Raw genomic sequence first — 19,676 nt, 5'->3', positions numbered from 1 at the left:
CTGATGGGATGGTTATAGAGGTCTCTGCAGCCACCCCTGCTGATGGGATGGTTATAGAGGTCTCTGCAGCCACCCCTGTTGATGTGACACCCCAGCTGACCTTAAATGAAGCTTTGAGTATATTTTTGCTGTAAAAGGCCGTGTATGGCGGTGTTTTTTAACCACAGTATGACTCCATTATTTCGGCACCATGCTGTACAATGCTTAGAATAAGACCCTGTGTGGTATGGTTATTTGTACACTATATGACAGCACACCTTTATGGTGGTGGGAGCATAAAAAAGGTACCTCCTTGGCCCCTTGCAGTGAAACACTGGCCACGTTTGCATTTTTTTTTTTTGCTGTATGACTGATTACACCACTTTACTCCTCAAGGACTGATTGTACCAGTTGATGATGCATAAGAAAACCTCTGGACCCCAGGACTTGGGTGCAAAAGATGGTGAGCAGTGTAATTTTTAGTTTTTATTGTTGATGCATCTCATATATTTCTATAGTTAAAAAAAAAAAAATCATCAATGGGGCAGATTGTACAATAGTATGTAGAAACCTGGTACCTGAAAGGCCCAATGATCCCCCTACCATATAAGGTTTAAAAACAAAAAACACATTTGGAATTTATCTCCATTGCTCATGCAGTGGCAACCTATTCTATGGCGCTGTGCAACTAAATGATGAGTATGGGGGGCCGTATGGTACAGCGGGGGGGCCGTATGGTACAGCGGGGGGGCCGTATGGTACAGCGGGGGGCCCTATGGCACAGCCGGGGGCCCCTATGGCACAGCGGGGGGCCCTATGGCACAGCAGGGGCCCTATGGCACAGCAGGGGGGGGCCCTATGGCACAGCAGGGGGGGGCCCTATGGCACAGCAGGGGGGGGCCCTATGGCACTGCAGGGGGGGCCCCTATGGCACAGCAGGGGGGGGCCCTATGGCACAGCAGGGGGGGCCCTATGGCACAGCAGGGGCTCTCTTGCACATTGTGAATTAGTGTCCAGATATTTTGTTTTTGTCTATTTTTCAGATTGCAATTTTATAAATTCTATAAATCTGTGTATACATATAGAACTGTGCACACGTGACTGTGCGAGCCTGGCACTGCCAGCGATCCTGTGCCGTCCGGGCTGCACTCCCTGCTCTCTGGTTTATGTATATAGACTGCTGTGTATGACACTTAGTTTATCTTGTGTATACAATCTCTTATCAGCCTGCCACAGTTTTCTGCCAGACACAACATAAGGATTTTCTACCATTGTGCAACCATGGACACCACATCCACTGACTAGGCCTCAGCAGGTAAGGCTGTGTAAGAAGAGCAGGCCCTGTTGCCCATAGCAACCAATCAGCACTCAGCTTACATCTCTGAAACTGCTGTGGTGTAATGAAAGCTGCACCGTGATTGGTTGCTACGGACAACAAGGACTGTTTTGATAAATTTGCCTTTTCTCTATTTAGACCATGAGCATCTTCATCAGTATCAGCCCCTTACACCCACACAGTACAGGGGTATGGAGCGGGCTCAGGGGGGCTTCATTTTTACTATATACTGCAATACCATAGTTAGTATTGAAGTATTTGAAGTATATGGAAAATAAAGGGACCAAAAAAAGAGAAAAATCAATTTATAAAAAAAAAAAATGAAATTCGGTAAACTGTATGGTAAATGCTTCCCCCCAAAAAAATAGAATAAAAAAAGATTGAAACGCTAGAATTACCCTTCATTGTTCACTGCATTCTTCCAGAAAAAAAATGCAAAAAAAGCAATAAAAATTCTATCGTGTGTAATCCAAAATAATATCGATAAAACTCCAACTGGTCACACAAAAAAACAAAAAAAAAAAAAGCCCCCCCCGAGCTATTATTATTTATTTATAAAGCACCATTGGTTCCATGGTGCTGCACATGAGAAGGGGTAACATACAGAGCTACAGCAATAAAAAAAAATAAATCAGAAAATGTAAAAAAAAAAAAAATTAGGTTTGTATCGCCAAAGTTCTGATTTTTTTTTTTTTTTGCCACTACACTAAAATAATAAAAATAAAGCGTATAAATTTGGTATTGGCGTATTTGTGCAGACCTGAAAAATCATGCTACCATTAAAAAAAACAGTGGTGGAATTTTTTTTTCTACATTTTTTTCAGTACTTTAAATGGTAAAAATGAATGGTGTCACTAAAAACCACAACTCATCTCTAAAAAAAAAAAAAAAAAAAAAAAAAGGCCCTGCACGGTGATGGGGTCATAAAAATTAAAAAGAAAAAAATATTGAAAAATAAATATATTAAAAATATAGTTTATAGTGCGCGTTCTTTCAAAAAAACGAAATTGGAGCTCCTCGCCGGACAAAAGCGAGCCATTTTATAGCCTGCAGCAGGAGAAGGGTTAACCCCCGGGGCCTGGAGTAACATCCTGCAGTAAGACATTACTCACAGCTCAACACTCAGTCGCCAGGGACTGAATCAGGCTGCTCCAGGTCAGGGGAAGGACCCCCTCCATCCGCTGCCCCTCGCCTCCCATTGGAGTAGGGGCTGTAATCGGAGCCACGCTCGTCCCCCTCGCTCTGCTGTTTCTCAAGGCACAAAGGTTTAACTGCAGGGGAGACAGAGCTGTTTGTAAACCACTCAAGATGCAGTTCATTAAAAAGGGAGCGGAGGGGGGTAGAGAATGGGCAAGCCATCAAGTCTGACATAAAGCGGGTCTCAGTGCCCCCTTTCCCCTCACCCACCCGCCCCTGCATACTCCTGAACCAGCTTCGCCCAAAAACATACGGATGAGAAGTTTATTGACCACCAGAATCACCGATACGGCACAATGTGATTCCCGAAAACTAAAGCAAATATTAAGATTTGAGGCCTCAGTGGTTGATACCATCTTTTCAGTTCGCCATTAAAAGGTATCAAATATGGAGTTTGCGACACTTTTCGGGTAGATATTTGGCCTGATGAAGAGCGCTCACTATTTTGTCCAGTTACCATTGATGTGAATACTTTTATGCCCAACGATGACAAAAGTATTCTCCGAGTGATACCTTTATTGGCTGTCCTGAAAAATGTTTTCCATTAAAAGGGATCAACCATTGAGGATTCTCAAATTATACATTTAGCTACTGGTTAAAAAGGTACAAAAATATATTTTTCCTATTCCAAAAAGTATGAAATGACCATCTGTATAAAAAGAAAAACTATAGAAAAAAAATATCCACATTAAGGCTGGTTTCACATCGTGCGCTATTGGTCGCATGCGCCCCTATGTTTAACATGGGCGCATGGTCTTGCGTTTGCACGCATTCGTATGCGTTTTCGTGCGCATGCGTTTTTCGTCGTGTGCGTCTAGGCGCGCCACACGCAACCTGTTGCATTTTTGGGTCCGCCGACAGGCGTCAAAATGCTTGCACACAGAATGCGACAAAATAACGCATTACAGTCTATGGGAACGCAGGCGTGCACATGGATATGCGTTTGTCTGCATTTTAGTGCGCATGCGTTTTTGGCGTAAAAATGTGTAGACACTGGTTTTAAGCCCTAGAGAACGAATGCGCATAAACGCAAATGCATGCAAAAACGCATGATGCGTTTTTTGCGTGTGTTTCTATTGCGCACGATGCGCTGCACTAAAAAAACGCTAATGTGAAAGTAGCCTAAGGGGTGAAACCTGAAGTTGAAAGGACAGAAACTTCTAGATCGGTGCGATTTAAATAATGGGCATCTAAAGTTTGGACACATCTGGCATCATGTAATAAAAGGGGAACTGCAGCGACTACCAACGTTTCTCAATAGAATGAAAGAAATATTCAGAACTTGGAAAGGGTAATAACTTGCTGAGTGAACAGAGACCCCTCCAGTTCTGAAAATTGGCCACTAAAATGCCCCTTAGGAATAGCGCGAAGGCTGCACATGTGCAGCTCAACTCCATTCATCGTCGGAGGCAGCAAAACAACTGTGCTATCTCCGTCATAGACAATGAATGGAGCTGCGCATGCGCGGCCTTTGCTCTACTTCAAAGGGGCATTCTGGAGCCCCATTCTCGGGAACGGAGAGGGTCCCAGTATTCGTTCGGCAAGGTTACTGCAGACTGGAATAGGTAATAACATCCTGAACAAGTACTGAGACCCCCTCTCATCCTGTGAATGGGGCTATACATTGCCCCTTTGGAGCAGCGGTGCACAAGTGTGGCCTCTGCTCTATTCCACTCATGATCTATGGTGGGGATAGCTGACTACACTTGTTTTGTTACCTCCGGCAGTCCCTGACAAACAGTTTTACTTTGCTATCTCTGCCGTATACAATGAATGGAGTGGAACTGCACATGTGCGACTCCTGCTCCTTCCTGATGGGGCATTTTAGAGCATCGATCTTGTGAATGAGTGGTCGGACCCCCAGCGATTCTTTGAATAGGTGGTTGACCCCTATTGCCCAATAATCATTTAGAAGATAGCCAAATCTCCCCCATAAACATGAAAACTCGCTTCAGTGTTTTAATGGGGAGGATAGAGTAATCTGCTGCCGAACAGCTCTGACAGCAAAATGACCAGGCAGTGAAAATCAACATGCCCAGTCATTTTGTCTTCAACACCATCTGTTGGGGGGTAGCATTGAAAGTCTCCTCTAAAGTTTAGACAGGATGTCAGTGCCCACAAAATTAGTGGATTTAGACAATTTTTTACTCCAAGATGCATAATGGCTATAAGTCATCAATCTTATCACCAGGTGGGAGCGATGACCATGAATGGAGAAGCCAGCCAGTCCTACCTGGGGCACGTGTAGGAGTACTTCATGGACTGATGTTAGGGGTCTCCTCTATTATGGATTTGCAGCTAATCTTCAGTTTATGGGCTCAGGTCAAACAGAAAGATAGTGAGGAAACACTTAGCTAACCTAAATGAATCCAAGTCTCCAGGTCCAGATGAATTACACCCCAGAGTACTGAAGGAGATAGCAGAAGAAATTTTTGAACCCCTCTCCATAATCTTTGAAAATTCTTGGAGAACAGGAGAAGTCCCAGAAGACTGGAGAAGAGCAAATGTTGTTCCTATCTTCAAAAAGGGGAAGAAGGTGGACCCAGGGAACTATAGGCCGGTGAGTCTGACTTCTACACCAGGAAAGATCTTTGAACAAATTATTAAACAACATGTATGTCAATACCTGGATAAGAATGAAGTGATTAACCGGAGTCAGCATGGGTTTGTAACTAATAAGTCATGTCAGACTAACTTAATTTCCTTCTATGACGGAATCACTGATGGGTGGATAAAGGAAATGCTGTAGATATAGTATATCTTGACTTCAGCAAAGCATTTGACAAAGTATCTCATACAATCCTTATTGAAAAAATGACTAAGTATGGAATGGACAAGGCAACTGTTAGGTGGATTCATAACTGGCTTAGTGATCGGACCCAAAGAGTGGTCGTAAATGGCTGCACATCCAGTTGGAAGAATGTCTCAAGTGGGGTACCACAGGGCTCTGTCCTGGGCCCTGTATTGTTCAACATCTTTATCAACGATTTAGATGAAGGAATTGAGGGCAAACTGATTAAATTTGCTGATGACACAAAGCTAGGAGGGATAGCTAATACTAGAGAAGAGAGAGAGAGGATTCAAAAAGATATAAATAAACTGGAGAAGTGGGCAGCAACTAACAGAATGGTTTTTAACAGGGAAAAATGCAAAGTACTACATCTGGGCAATAAAAATGAAAAAAGCATATACAGAATGGGAGGAATAGGGCTAAGCAACAGCACATGTGAAAAAGACTTGGGTATACTAATAGATCACAGACTGAATATGAGTCAACAGTGTGATGCAGCAGCAAAAATGCAAATGCAATTCTAGGATGTATTAACAGAAGCATACAGTCTAGATCACATGAAGTCATTATTGCCCTCTACTCCTCTTTGGTCAGACCTCATCTGGAATATTGTGTCCAGTTTTGGGCACCACATTTTAAAAAAGACATCAACAAACTGGAGCAAGTTCAGAAAAGGGCAACCAGAATGGTGACCGGTCTGGAAACCCTGTCTTATGAGGAAAGGTTGCAGGATTTGGGATTGTTTAGTTTGCAAAAGAGAAGACTGAGAGGAGACTTAATAGCTGTCTACAAATATCTAAAAAGGGCTGTCACATTGTAGAAGGATCAACTTTATTCTCATTTGCACAAGGAAAGACTAGAAGCAATGGGATGAAACTGAATGGGAGGAGACACAGATTAGATATTAGAAAAAACTTTTTGACAGAGTGATCAATGAGTGGAACAAGCTGCCACGAGAAGTGGTGAGTTCTCCTTCAATGGAAGTCTTCAAACAGAGGCTGGACAGACATCTGACTGGGATGATTTAGCGAATCCTGCTTTGAGCAGGGGGTTGGACCAGATGGCCCAGGAGGTCCCTTCCAACTCTACAATTCTATGATTCTAAGCTGGAGCCACAGTGGGATGTGATGCATGGATAATATGATCACACATCCCATTACACAGTGTGACTGAGGCTTGTGGGGCCCCCAGATCATTAATTCCATCTATGTCTACTATTATAGCATCATATGTGCCGAACAGGTCAACGATCAGGGATAACAGGTGATGTTTGCTTCCTGCCATAAGTAATGGACCCTGGTGATAAAGAATTCTAAAGACATACTAACAGGGAATTTAGATTGTGAGCCCCATCGGGGACAGTGATGATAATGTGTGCAAACTGTAAAGCACTGCGGAATATGTTAGCACTATATAAAAATAAAGATTATTATTATTAATTGCTGTAAAGTCACCTCCCAAGGGGGTGGTCTTCTGCAGGACCTATGGGCCCTATAATTATGGCGGAGTCCGGGCTCATTACAATATTTTGCAATTAGTTAATGAAATCTGTCATAACAATTTAAGCTACATGTATCAATAAATAGATCTTAGACCTGTTGAGGTTGTTGTACTTACGATGATAATTTATGCCAGCTGTATACTCCTAATATTAGGCTGAGTGGTTTAAGTGCCCAGCTAGAAGCGGGTACATTTACAAAAGGCTACTATACAACCATGGATTATCCAAGTAAGTATACCAGCCTCAACAGGTTCAAGAGATCTACTTATGATATTTGTATTGTGAAAATGGGTGACACATCCGTGCGAAGTAATCTAATGTCTCCTTATATAAAGCTTACAGGACTATAGCCAGTAAGTCTAGCTTTTAAAGGGGTAGTCCGGCTAACTATTGTTTCCATTAATCAGTTCAGTATTGGGTACAGTTCTCGGCTTGGGGTTAATATGACTTTTTATTATTTTAGCCAACATGTTAGTCTTGGGCTACAACCACTGTGGGTGCCCTCAGATACATACCGGGGTAGTTTTCAGCTATCTGGATGGCACCAGGAGAATCATTCCAGCTCCTATGCTAGGACTATGGGAGCTTGGACCTGGCTGCAGGCAAACAATAAATGCTTTGGGGCAACTTGGGCCCTTTGGGTGCATCACTGATTTTTCCCATAAAGGGTCCCCAAAGCCTTGGAGAAAGCAGATGCATCACTCTAAGGTGGCATGGAGGAAACTGAAGTTTCTCATTATTTTCAGTCTCTTAATAAAAAAAAGTTACTAAATGCTTCATATCCGTACTGCGCTAATTCCCGTCACCTGGCAGTCTGAGTCTGACCACAAAGAGTGCTCCTCTTCATAGCAGCGAGCATGTACGGACTTGCCATCGTGATGTACAGTAATCCTACAGACTCGCGATTATCTGGTTCGTCATGACTGGCAGATCCCAGGTGTGGATATTTGCAATGGAGGATATAGGGGTTCGGAGGGTGAAGTCCATTAAAGTTACATTTTCTAGTATATGTGTGGTCAGATCAATCTGATCGTCTTGTCATTGAGATCAGATTGTGCTGGGCTGTCTGTAAAGCAGAGCTGCACTGTAAATCATGGGCGTTTGTCAGAGAGACTTTTTAGGGTCCAATGTTTCCACTTAAAGCTGTATCTTGGAAAGACAATGATACCCATACAGGTAAACATCTGACCCTCGGGGACAGTCTAAAGTTGAAATTGATTAATTTTGAAGGATTTTAGATTGTTTTTGGCCAAAACTGAAATTTTCAAGGATTTATGTTTTGCAAAATCCTTTGTTTTTCATCTGTGACATATGGGAGAAAACACTAACATATGATGAGTTCCTCCAAACTGGTCATGATGGTAATCGGAAAGAAGAGGTCCGAGATTATCTGTAGCGCTGGATTTATTAAAACCGTGAGGTCATGGGCGGGGATCATGGTCCGGGGGTCAAGGACAGAGATCATGGGCCCGGGGTCATGCCATCCACCTTAACTAAAGGGAGAAAAGAAATTAGAAAAAAAAAGCCAGCTCCGATGTCTTCAGATGCTCTTCGGCTGATGTCACAGTCCACCGATGAGCTTCACAAGACAAGACATTTGTACTTTTTGTGATTGTTTTTTTTCCTCAGAGGGAATAAAAAAAAAAAACAAAAAACAAAAACCGAAGAACAAGCTTTCATTTGCAACATTTTCTTTCCCCTACTGGTATATATTGTCATTTCTCTGTTGGACAACAAAGTCTGAACCCATCCAGCTTGACACTCTGAATAATGACCTGTGATTGACCAAGCTGGCATTTCTTGCCTTTTCCGGTCAGTCAGGTCAGGACCAGAGGGATCCCCCTTTTTAAAACCCCAAGGAAAATATGGTTTTCCAACAAAAGTGTGACTTGTTCCGCAATTTCTCTGCAGAGGCTTGATGTAAGTACATGGTACCCGTTGAAATAATGAGGTGACCACATATAACATGGCCTGACCAGGTCCATAAAAACAGGACCTGATTTTGCTCACCCACTTAATAATAATATTATTTATTTATATAGCGCCATTAATTCCATGGTGCTGTACATGAGAAGGGGGGGGTTACATACAAAGTTATAGATATCGTTAACAGTAAACAAATTTACAATGACAGACTGGTACAGAGGGGAGAGGACCCTGTCCTTGCGGACTTACATTCTACGGGATAGTGGGGAAGAGACAGAAGGTCGGGGGTGCAGCAGCTCAGGCGGTGGTGAGGCGGCAGCTCAGGCGGTGGTGAGGCGGCAGAATGGTCATTGCAGGCTGTAAGCTTTCCTGAAGAGATGGGTTTTCAGGTTCCCTTTAAAGGATCCGAGGGTGGTGGATAGTCGGACGTGCTGAGGCATGGCATTCCAGAGGATAGGGGATATTCGGGAGAAATCTTGGAGGCGGTTGTGTGAGGAATAAAGGCCCCTTTACATTTAGCGATGCACCAGCGATCTGACCCGGTCAGGATCGCTGGTGCATCGCTAAATGATCGCTAGTGAGCTGTCACACAGGCAGACCTCACAGCGACGCAGCGCACGATACTCACCTTTCACACACAGCGATCCTGACGTCCTCCTGCCCGCGTCCACACGTCGCTCGTCGGCGCCACAGGAAGCCCAGCAGTAAGCGCCCGACGAGAAATGGAGCCGGACATTCTCGCGCGATCAGCGATGGACAGCAGGGGAGCCGGTCGGAGGTAAGTATCACACATAGCGATATCGCTATAACGTCACAAAATCGGTGATGTTACAGCGATATCACTAGCGATATGGCTATGTGTAAAACCCCCTTAAGTGTGGAGCAGAGAAGGAGGTCTTGGGAGGATCGAAGTTTACGTGAGGGAAGATATTGGGAGATTAGTTCAGAGATATAGGGAGGGGAAAGGTTGTGGATGGCTTTGTAGGTCAGTGTTAGTAATTTTAACTGGATTCGTTGGTGAATTTGGAGCCAGTCGAGGGATTTGCAGAGGGCAGAGACATCCATATACTTTAAAAGACTATATGGGCAAGGGTTGTCTTGATGTTAGGTAGTTTTTGGCACAATCTTGATCCATGGCGACTTGATGTAGGAAGATCCTTCTTGTGAAGCCTAGATAAGTCCACCAGGGTCTTTTCCGCCATTATCTTGATGGTATCCAGCCATCGGGTTACTGGTCGTCTTCATCGCCTTGTTACTTCTATTTTCCCGACCATAACATCCTTCTCCAGTGACTGTCTTGATGAGACCACCCAAATGGCATAGCTATAGAGGGTGCAGAGGGGACACACAACACAACCGATACAAACAGTGCTGAAAAAGACCCCCCCTATTTTTTTATTGTATTTTTGTGTCCATATGACAGAGGTGACACATTGAGCCCCACCACACCACGACAAACAATACTGACTTCATAGGGTTCTATGGTGATGCGTTTGGTTCAGTAAAACCTCTCGGCTGTGTGGGGCCATAATGCAAAAGTAAAACGCAGTTCAATATGGATGTCTGAGACAGTCATTGGTTTGTAGCTAAGAGGTTAACGTTTGTTTGCCCCATTGTCCTCAGTTTTGGAGAAGGGGGCTCACAAGTTTGACACATTCCAGTACACAGCAACTAAAGGCTTCTAGGTAAAGAGCCAAATCCCCAGATTTGCAGAGTCCAGATTTGGTGCAGCTGGCTAATGTGAAATGGCTAGCATAGCCCACCCCTCCTCTTTCACCACCTCCTCCCCTCTTCTTTATACTTTAGGGGGAGGGTTGGAGCTGGGCAGAGTTTGGGAAAACTCCCTACTGGTGTCAGCTGAGCAGATAATTGAAAGGTTTCTGTCCGACTAGCTGAAACTAGTTGGGAAACACAAAGGAAGAGATAAGAACACTGTGCTCCTTGTACTTCTACTCCATCCGACCTATCAACCAGGACCAGGAGGCTGCAACTAAAGCCAGGGCACAGGTAGGAATCACCTCTACTTCTGTTCTAAGGCAACTCAGAACGGGTGCAAAAAGTTTTGAAAAAGTTTAGAAGTAGTTTAGTTCTTTAGCAATAGAAGTCAAGTCTTTGGATGTAGTAGAAAATTTTTATCCTACAAGGTTCTCATGGGTGAAGGGCTTGTAGGTCCTCGGAATATACTTAAATTTTGGCGATGGTTTCGTTGCCCCTAGATCTTACAAACTAAAGGAATCCATCTCTTTAGCATGTAGATGAATGCATGTGTAACTTGCCTGAACAAGATGTTTCCTCCCAAGACGACCAGCAAACCTTAGAGCCACTTATTCAAGGTCACAAGGGTCTTAACCCCAGAGATGCACAAATCGCCCCCTCCCCCAAATTGCTGCAGGAAGTTAGTATATGAGTTTTTGGGTCAATGAGTATTAAAATAAAGGGGATAATGAAGGATGCTGGCATGTGCAGGAGATGGAAGAGCTGGTGGAGCCGAGAAGGAAAACTTCTGAAAGTTTTTATATTCAAAAAGTTCTGTGATATTTAATAATGTTCTCTTTGTCTGTTGGAACGCGTCCCCCTCCTCTCCATACCCTTCTTTCTTCCCCTGTAAAGGCCCCTTGGCATCGTTTAAATGACAAAAGCAGTCGTATAATTCATAAATCAGTATGATCCTTTCCTATGCAGCGAGGGGACAATAACTTTCTTTATTCCGGTACCTACAAAAGAATGTTCCCCTCAAATTCCATCTACTTTATCCAAAAAGTGCACCCTGGGGAGCATATGAATAAATTCACTCCCAGTTGTAGAGGACAACAACGACCCGGGGAGTTAGCGACCAAATCAACTTCTGAAATAGCCACTGATTTAAAAAAAAACTTTTCAAAATTTTTTTTTAAACTATCAAATTATATTGAAATTTTCCTTATCATGATTTGCTGTCTCTCAAATTGCTATATTATCATGAAAAATTCACTTCAGTAGTCGAATAAAAAATGATATATATTTCTTGATTTAAGACGTTTTATGGTAAAAATACCTTCTAGGGTACAGCAAATTGAAGGCAATGTCTAGATTTTGGGACAGGTCTGACAACAGCCTCGAGTACGGTGACAGAATTTATTAGACCATGTATATAATGGGTGATAAACTGTGTAGTTTAGGACAATTTTACTGAACATTTTTGGAAGTTTTTTTTTTTTCTTTTTTTTTGCTCTTTAATCTAACGAGGTCACTTATAAGTCGACAACAAATGCCCAAATTAAATTGGCTTCAAAATATCATTATGCAAATCTTCACCTTCTCTTAGTTTCCTGGCCTCTTACGTATTCGTCCCTCTCTTGTTAACCTCCACGGCTCTTCCCTACTCCATTAAACTCCATTAAACCCTCTCTTGTGGCTTCTCAAATATTTATGCAGCTTTTATTATGCTGTATTTGACCGACATCCAAAAGCTCTCGACCTGCGGAATCCCTGACGAGCGAGAGTTCCCCATTTCCTTAAGCACCACGATCCTGTTAAAGTTAATTGGGCAATTAATGCGTAATCCTGAATTTGGAGACGTGAACACGACATGAAATGCTGGGATTGAACCTGTGTGCGCTTTAAATCCCCAGAAGTTGTGGCTCTCGGCCAATGCTAACATTAGATTATTGACTTTAAGAGGGGAAAAAAAGAGAACCGAAGATCGAGGCCATTATAAGAGTTCACTTCTAAAAGCCTCAACTGCGAGAAGTGCAGATGTATAAACTGTGATAGAGGAGATATAAATGGAGAGATTCGAGATGAAAACATATAAAGTTATATGTTGGGGTCCCAAGGATGGTGAGCAGTGGCCCCCTTTATAACCCAAGCAGTTGGTGGAGCGGCCAGTGTTCATTTATGGCAAAACGTAACTCGTATTGGAGGCTCCATCATTAAGTGCTCCTGAACAATGTGTACAGTCCTAGTTCACATGCACACTGGGCCTCATCTCTCGGAGGTCCATCCTTTGGACGGTCATTCTTTAAATCCTCCTCCATGTTGGTCACACTTCTTATAATTCAGGCCCTGGTGCTGGGACACCATCTACACCAGCAGTCTCTCTTGGGTCTGGCTGTCCTTGCCGTGAGATTCTTCAGGCAGCGGACACTCGCCTCCTTCTTGGCGACCACTTGTCCACTTTTTCAGTTGTCAGGTTTACCTTGCTGTTCCTTGGAGCTCAATCTTTCTCAGAGACACACTCATAAATTATAGGAATGCTTTCTTTACGAGGCAAGTTTTCTCTTCTATTCCCTATAGGTGGTCCAAGATCCCTCTGGCAGAGACACCCGCAGAGATTGTGTTCCCCTCTGTGACACATCCTGCCCCATCTGACCAAGGTGCCTGTTACGACACTATAAGCATGCAGACCAAGATTAATGGTGGAATAGAGACATTTAAGTCTAGCTCTCCAAACCTTCCTGGTAAAGTCAAACGCCCAGCCCAAGAATGGTATCTATGGGAAAAGGTTTACACAAACTCTGCCTTCTTTCAGCCTAGTATGTTCCCAATTTGCCAAGATTGAGTTTCAAAATGTAGGACCTTCTCAGGAAAATTTGAGGCAGATGGCAGTTTTGTTTACGAGGGTCAAGCACCACAGGATTCAGAGATCCAATCTGATGCAAGAGACCTCTGCAAGTGACCCCAGTGGAGGGAACCTGGGCCACATCTCCAGAGTGTACCTAGGCTACCTGTCACATAACAAATACACAAGTAAACCTGCCCTAGCAGAGCTGGGTTGTATGGCATTTTCTCCAGGAAAACCAAGAACTGGACAGCATAAAACTAACACAAGGATATACCACAAGAACAAATGATGCTGAAAGACCCCTCTATTTCATGAGAACACCCAATATGGCACATGGTAGACCAGGGACCCTGTTACCAATTTTTGTACTGGGGCTCAGGAGTTACTATGGTGGGTAACCTTCTGTAATGGGCACTGGTTGGCATCCTGGCTTTTCAGACTGGTCATAGCTGACATGTGAGCGGACTTTTTTTTTTTTATCTGAAGCTGTGATTTTGGGATACTTCTCTGTATGCATTATATACAGATGTAGCTGAGCTGAGATTGTCAGCGCAAATGGTTGAATCATTGTGCATTTTCCGTTGTTACAGCGGTGCACAAAAAAAAGAAACACATTCAGCTCTGCATCATCAAAAATGCACTATGATGAAGGGGTTTGTCATGGTAAGTTTGTATATAGTGATGTTGCACCGTGAATGCAGCAGAGTTGAGTTCCTCAGATACAGCAGAGCTGTTTTTGCCATTATGAACTAATGATTTTCTGGGTGACAGTAGGATTAAAGGATCTTGAGCACATGACTGGTTGTAGTGTGCAGTAAAGGCCCCAGGTAGGAATTTTCCCCCTGGGGGAAAGCACCATGCTTGGTCCTGTGGCTGGAATGTGCCTCAGGCTATTAACCCAGCACTGTATAGGGCATAGAAGGAAACCATGTCCACCAGCTGTCAGCAGAACTGGACCACCAGGATGTAAAACAAGGGAGGGGGTGACTTTTCGGGGGTCGTCCATTTGATCTGAGCTTCTAGTATATTTTTATAAGGCATGTTGGTAATTAAACTGGATATTAGTATTGTCTGCAGGACTCTGCTCTCTCTGTGACTCCTATAGACTTCTATGGGGAGAAATGCATGCAACCGTGGCCATCTCTGATGAGGCTGATGACCACTTTGCATCTCTGGATGAATGTGGAGCCAACAGGTGGATTTTTACCCTTGTACTTGGTGGACTTTAATATGTGATCAGGGGATCTCTGTGACCTCCACCCATTGGCAGGGACACTGGTTGGTTCCCTGCTGCCCCTTCACTACACTACCCCCATACACTTTGGCCCATGAGCCCTTTGTAGACCCCAGTTGGGCATAATCTGCAGTACAATGCAGCGCCAAGGATGCATGTGTCCAGGACAGGAGGAGTGGGGGCTCCAGAGAGGGAAATGACTGTTTTGCTGATCACTGGGGGTCCCACGGGCATGGGACCTGATTGCAATAAAGATTTCATCAAAGTAAAAACAAAAATATTTGAAGTTTATAGAAGGGACTAAAGTCCCTGGCATAGGACTGTCCATTCATCTGCTTCCCAGTTGCTGGGTGCGGGTGCGGCGCGGCATTCCGGGGTGGCGTGGTCAAACTGCGCCCAAATTGCGTTCTCCCATGCTGTTAGAAAATGCAGATTTTCCTCGGCAGCCTGTGAGCAGCGCAGGGACGCTGGCGAGATCCTTTGATCCAAGGGGCTCTAAAACGAAGACCTTTAGCCGTGCACTGCCAGGCATCGAGCTGTAAACTACAGAATTAAACCCCTTCCGTTCTTGACCGTGAAGAGGATTTTTAATAAGAGGTAAATGGCACAGATGTTTGCTTTTTACAAGTGTTTTGTAAAGTTACCCATTTAAGCAAGAGGACTTAGACCTCTTTAAGTGAAATATTACCCCAAGCTATAGATCCTGAAGGGCTATTCTTGGGTTGGTAAACAATGATGGAGCCCTATGTAAACCCTGCATACATAGTAGGAGGCGTCAACCAGCTATAAGTACCTCTCCATGAGATTTCCCATTCAGTCTATGATGGAGAACAAAAGGCCTCTGTTGTAAATCACTGGAGTAAAGTGTTTCTTAGATGCTAGGCCTGGAGGGCAGGAACAAGGCTGCAATGGCTTCCTCATCCATGACATTAAGTGATTACAAGTGGCTGGGGAATCGGCTTCTGCCTATTCGGTCACTTCAGAAAGGTTTTCATTTGCAAATGTCCTGCTGTTGGATCACCAACCATGTATTTACTTGTCAACTGCTGAACAAACGTTACATTAATTTCCTTAATAGGCCCATTTTCACATATCTTATTGTCATTTACAGAGCGCTCCCTCCTGGAGGACCCAGTGTCCATGTGTTGCACTTACAGCCCATTGCTTTAAATTAAAATGTGTAATACCTCACTTAAACAGTGGTGGCACTGCAGGAAAATTAAACAGCTACTGCCCTACAGATCATTGACGATCACCAGGGATCACAGCAGGAATATCGTTCCCGAGGAATTTTCTAACCATTAGATGTTACATTTTATACAGTGTTTGATTTTTGACACTTGCTTATGAATTATAAACTTTCACGTTCACTTGTAACTAACTTTTTTTTTTTTTCTCTTTCACCCAGGATGGACCTGCGAGCTTTGTGTGTCATTGTCTTGGTGGCAATTCTGGCTGTGAGTTCTCAGGCTGCTAAAAACAAAAAAGGTAGGAATTTTAGTAATTTTACTATCACTTTACGATTGGCGTGTACAATGGTGAAAGCTCCTGACTTGTGCATCCGTAGTAAGACGGTGATCAAAAGTGGCCATTTGGCCTCCATCTGTCGCTGCCCCTTCAGGGAATCTAGCTACTCTATCTAGGTGGACTCTCTAGATTTTGGCTTAAGAACCTACGTCCTTTAAAATTGTCTCCAGGGTTCTTACACATTTTTCATTCACATCATCAGAAAAAGGCAAGAAAGGCGCATCGGACTGCGTGGGATGGAAGTGGAGTCGCTGCATCCCTAATAGCAAAGACTGTGGTGTAGGAACCCGGGAGGGAACATGCAAAGAAGAGACCAACAAGCTTAAGTGCAAGATCCCCTGCAACTGGAAGAAGCCATTTGGAGGTGAGAAAGATCTATAATTACGGTACATTTTTACATTAAAAAAACTTCACGATAACAAAGAGGTCAGTCATTGCAGGATAAAGTTCTATAAAGGCATCCAAGTCAACTGTCCCGATTTTGCTGGGGCAATTCTGCAAACTTGTCTGTGGTAGGGGCAGGGTTTAGCAAAACCACATGAAAAACTGGGTGGCTTTGGAGTATTATGTACTGGGTGGGTCAATGTAACTCCCATACCTAATATATATATATATTTTTTTTAAATTCCGGTGTCTTTTTATGTAGCAGAGAGGTCTTTTAGTGTGACTCAACGCTACTTTTTACATTCCGGTTAGTACGTTTGTATCGGAAGGAGAATGCACAGATTTAAGCCCTTCTCCTTGGATAGTGATTTGCATCGATGTGCGATATTGGAGCATAGGCGAATGGCACATCCACCGGAAGCGATATAGTCTTGTATGAATTGCCTCAGATTTGTTCGAATTTACCGTAGATGTTTGCAGAGGTATAATTATTCATCAGGGCTGTGTACATGGAAGTGACCGACTCCATCATTAGAAACCAGTATAGCTTCTCTTCCGGTGTCTCGCATTCTGCAGCCGATTGCAAATACAAGTTCGAAAACTGGGGAGAATGTAACGTGGAAACTGGTGTGAAGAGCCGTTCTGGGGCCCTGAAGAAGGCCCTCTTCGATGCAGAGTGCAAGCAAGCCGTGCAAGCCACCAAGCCATGTGCCATCAAGACCAAAACCAAAGGTGAGCCAGATAGTCAATGATCTTCGAAGGTCTTGGTGACTTTGATCTTCTCCAGCTTTTAATGTATCATCTTCTCTCCCTTCCCCTTAATCAAAGAGGCTTCTCATTAACCTATATGAACCGTGGTGGTGATATGTTGTATTTTGGTGGCAGAATTTCTTTATAAACTAAATGCACAAATATTTTTTGTGTATTTTTCCTCCAGGCAAAAAAGGTAAAGGAAAGGACTAGAATGTGAGCAGCTGGCACCCCAAGAATGGTCCCATGGCTTCAGCACCCTCAAAAATAATGGAATCTTCAGAAGCCTCTTAAAACCTGTCTCCACCATGCACTCTGTCCCATTCTCAATATTTTATTTTTTAATCACTAATGTCTTTAGGAAGAAAGAAAAAAAGTGTAAAAAAAAAAAAAGTCTTTCCCTCCTCTTACGAACTTAAATTGTCCTCCACGTCCCCCTGCTTCCATCTTACGGTCTTGTCTGATTTCTGCCGACATTGTCCCTCAAGTATATAAACTACAACCTCCTTATTTGTACTGTATGTGGCTTCATATGTGTATTTTTTAGGACATTTTTTTTTTGGCTTTTTACTTTGTTTTTAAATAAATGTACAGTTTGGATTTGTAGCTGTGTTTTGGCATTTCTTTCTTGCCATATATTTACACTTTGAGGCCCTGAAATAATGTGAGACCTCCCGGCCTAATGAAAGAGTCAGCAAATCTCCCGTGCTGAATCAGCCTGGAACCTTATAGAAACCTGCTGTTCTGGGAAAAGTTCTCATTTGTCAAGCATCTGGCTCTGCTTAGGTCAGGTCCCTGGCCAGTTTAGTTTGTGTGGATCCCCCAGTCACCTAATGTGTCATGTCACCCAAAAATAGTTGGTCATCAAATGATAGGACCACATTTTTTTCCCACATGGCAGAGTTATACATAAAATGACATTTCCAATGGTGGGAGGTATGTATATTTAGAATGGATGGACACATACTGTGTGTCATGGCAATTCTGATTTTATTCTAAGTCACTTTCCAAACCTCAACCAGTTTTTCTTTGTGTTCTCACAGAAATAATGCTCCTAGTAAAGCCCATTAATGTGCCCACACAGTACGATACCCCTTTCTTTGCTCCCAAAGTGCCCACCACACACACAGCATGATGCCCTCACAGTTCCCCCACACACAGTAAATGTCCCCCCAGTCTTCAAGCCACATTGCCGCACCCACCGGCAAATTCCCAAATTGACCCAAATCCCCCCTTTCCAACAGTCCAATGCCCCTACACCCCCCCCTCTATTTTAGAGCACCACTGATTTCCCTTGTGGGCTTACATTCTAACCCCTACATAATATAATTCCCTCACAAAACCTACATCACCTAAAGTACATTGGCCTCCATATAGTATAATGACCCCACAGTTCCCATACAGTGTATGATCATAGCCCTCCCCCTCCATGGCCTTTACATTGCCATTTTCCTGCTTCACCAACTAAACTGGTGGCAGTTTCTAATGCCCAATCGCATGTTCTGAGAACCTCAAGTTGTGACATGGAGGTCCCGCTAGGGCCTTAAGTCTCTACAGAAACTGAAGTATGGAGTAGAGATCCGATGGTTTCTTGCTCCACCATTATGTTAAACTACATCTAGGTCCTGAGTCATTCACCCAATCTCCTGGGACAGCAGGACATGGCCCCAAGTCAGGATTTTCTCACTGGATTGGAGACTGTTGGGTGGAAAAGGAAAGCAATATACTTTATAACAAGCCCTGAAACTATGTAATAACAAGATGGTGAATATATATATAATATTTTTTAGGACAACATGTAAAGATGGGACTTTTATATAATGAGATACCAATATGGCACGAGAATGTTATACCTAACAAGGGAGGACACTATATAATAGGTGACACTTCACATGAGAGGACACGGCCTATCCACAATAAGAGAGGACAATATAATGGTCAACTACTTAATGAGAAAACACGATGCAATAATGGATGGCGCTACACATAGGAGAGGGCACTCGGTATTTATAGAGGCTAGGATGCCAGATAATAATGGAAGTTGAGGAATTAAAATGTAGCTTATTCGCAGCTGTATAGAAGGAATAGTTACACACGTGTAGTTGTGATTCAAATAGTCTATTACACATTTCGGGTCCGTACTGAGCCCTTTCTCAAATAAAACTTTCTATACAGCAGTGGGACAGCTACACATTAATCCCTCACCTTTTACACAGAAGGACCTATCCTATCCGCAGATGTGACTACAGCAGCCCCATCCACAGTTCCCCAGAACTTTAGGCCCCACAACACAACAACCTCCACAGCAAGTCCACACAGTATAACACTCCCACACAATGATGCCCTCACTGTATGTCATCACAGTCCCTTTCCCACAGAGCCCACACACAATTATGTCCCCATGCACATAGTATAATGTCCTCATAACCCCCAAAGTATGAAGTTCCCAATCCCCCCTACATAGCATGATATCCCTACAGCCAGTCCACACGTTACCTTCACAGACAC

At 43.5% G+C, this 19,676-nt stretch overlaps 1 protein-coding gene across 1 annotated transcript; it reads left to right on the top strand.

Annotated features, from left to right (window-relative positions):
• Positions 1-10,559: 10,559 nt before the first annotated feature.
• MDK (midkine) lies at positions 10,560-17,774 on the top strand. Its single transcript, XM_073541679.1, has 5 exons — positions 10,560-10,737; positions 15,916-15,995; positions 16,237-16,398; positions 16,995-17,150; positions 17,356-17,774. The coding sequence occupies exons 2-5, from the start codon at positions 15,917-15,919 to the stop codon at positions 17,379-17,381; spliced, it is 423 nt and encodes a 140-aa protein (XP_073397780.1). The 5' UTR covers positions 10,560-10,737; position 15,916; the 3' UTR covers positions 17,382-17,774.
• The last annotated feature ends 1,902 nt before the right edge of the window (positions 17,775-19,676 follow it).

This window comes from Dendrobates tinctorius, unplaced genomic scaffold (assembly GCF_039654945.1).
Source record: "Dendrobates tinctorius isolate UK_male_01 unplaced genomic scaffold, ASM3965494v1 ptg000124l, whole genome shotgun sequence".
Taxonomy (NCBI): Eukaryota; Metazoa; Chordata; class Amphibia; order Anura; family Dendrobatidae; genus Dendrobates; species Dendrobates tinctorius.
The sequence above is the reverse complement of the archived record's forward strand: the minus strand, read 5'-3'. Positions and strand labels throughout refer to the sequence as shown.

Bases quoted from the DNA above. Each gene is read 5' to 3' on its own strand.
- MDK (XM_073541679.1), top strand. From the start codon at position 15,917: ATGGACCTGCGAGCTTTGTGTGTCATTGTCTTGGTGGCAATTCTGGCT. The intron at 15,996-16,236 runs GTAGGAATTTTA...TCACATCATCAG, and splicing joins GGCTGCTAAAAACAAAAAAG to AAAAAGGCAAGAAAGGCGCA. The intron at 16,399-16,994 runs GTGAGAAAGATC...CGCATTCTGCAG, and splicing joins CTGGAAGAAGCCATTTGGAG to CCGATTGCAAATACAAGTTC.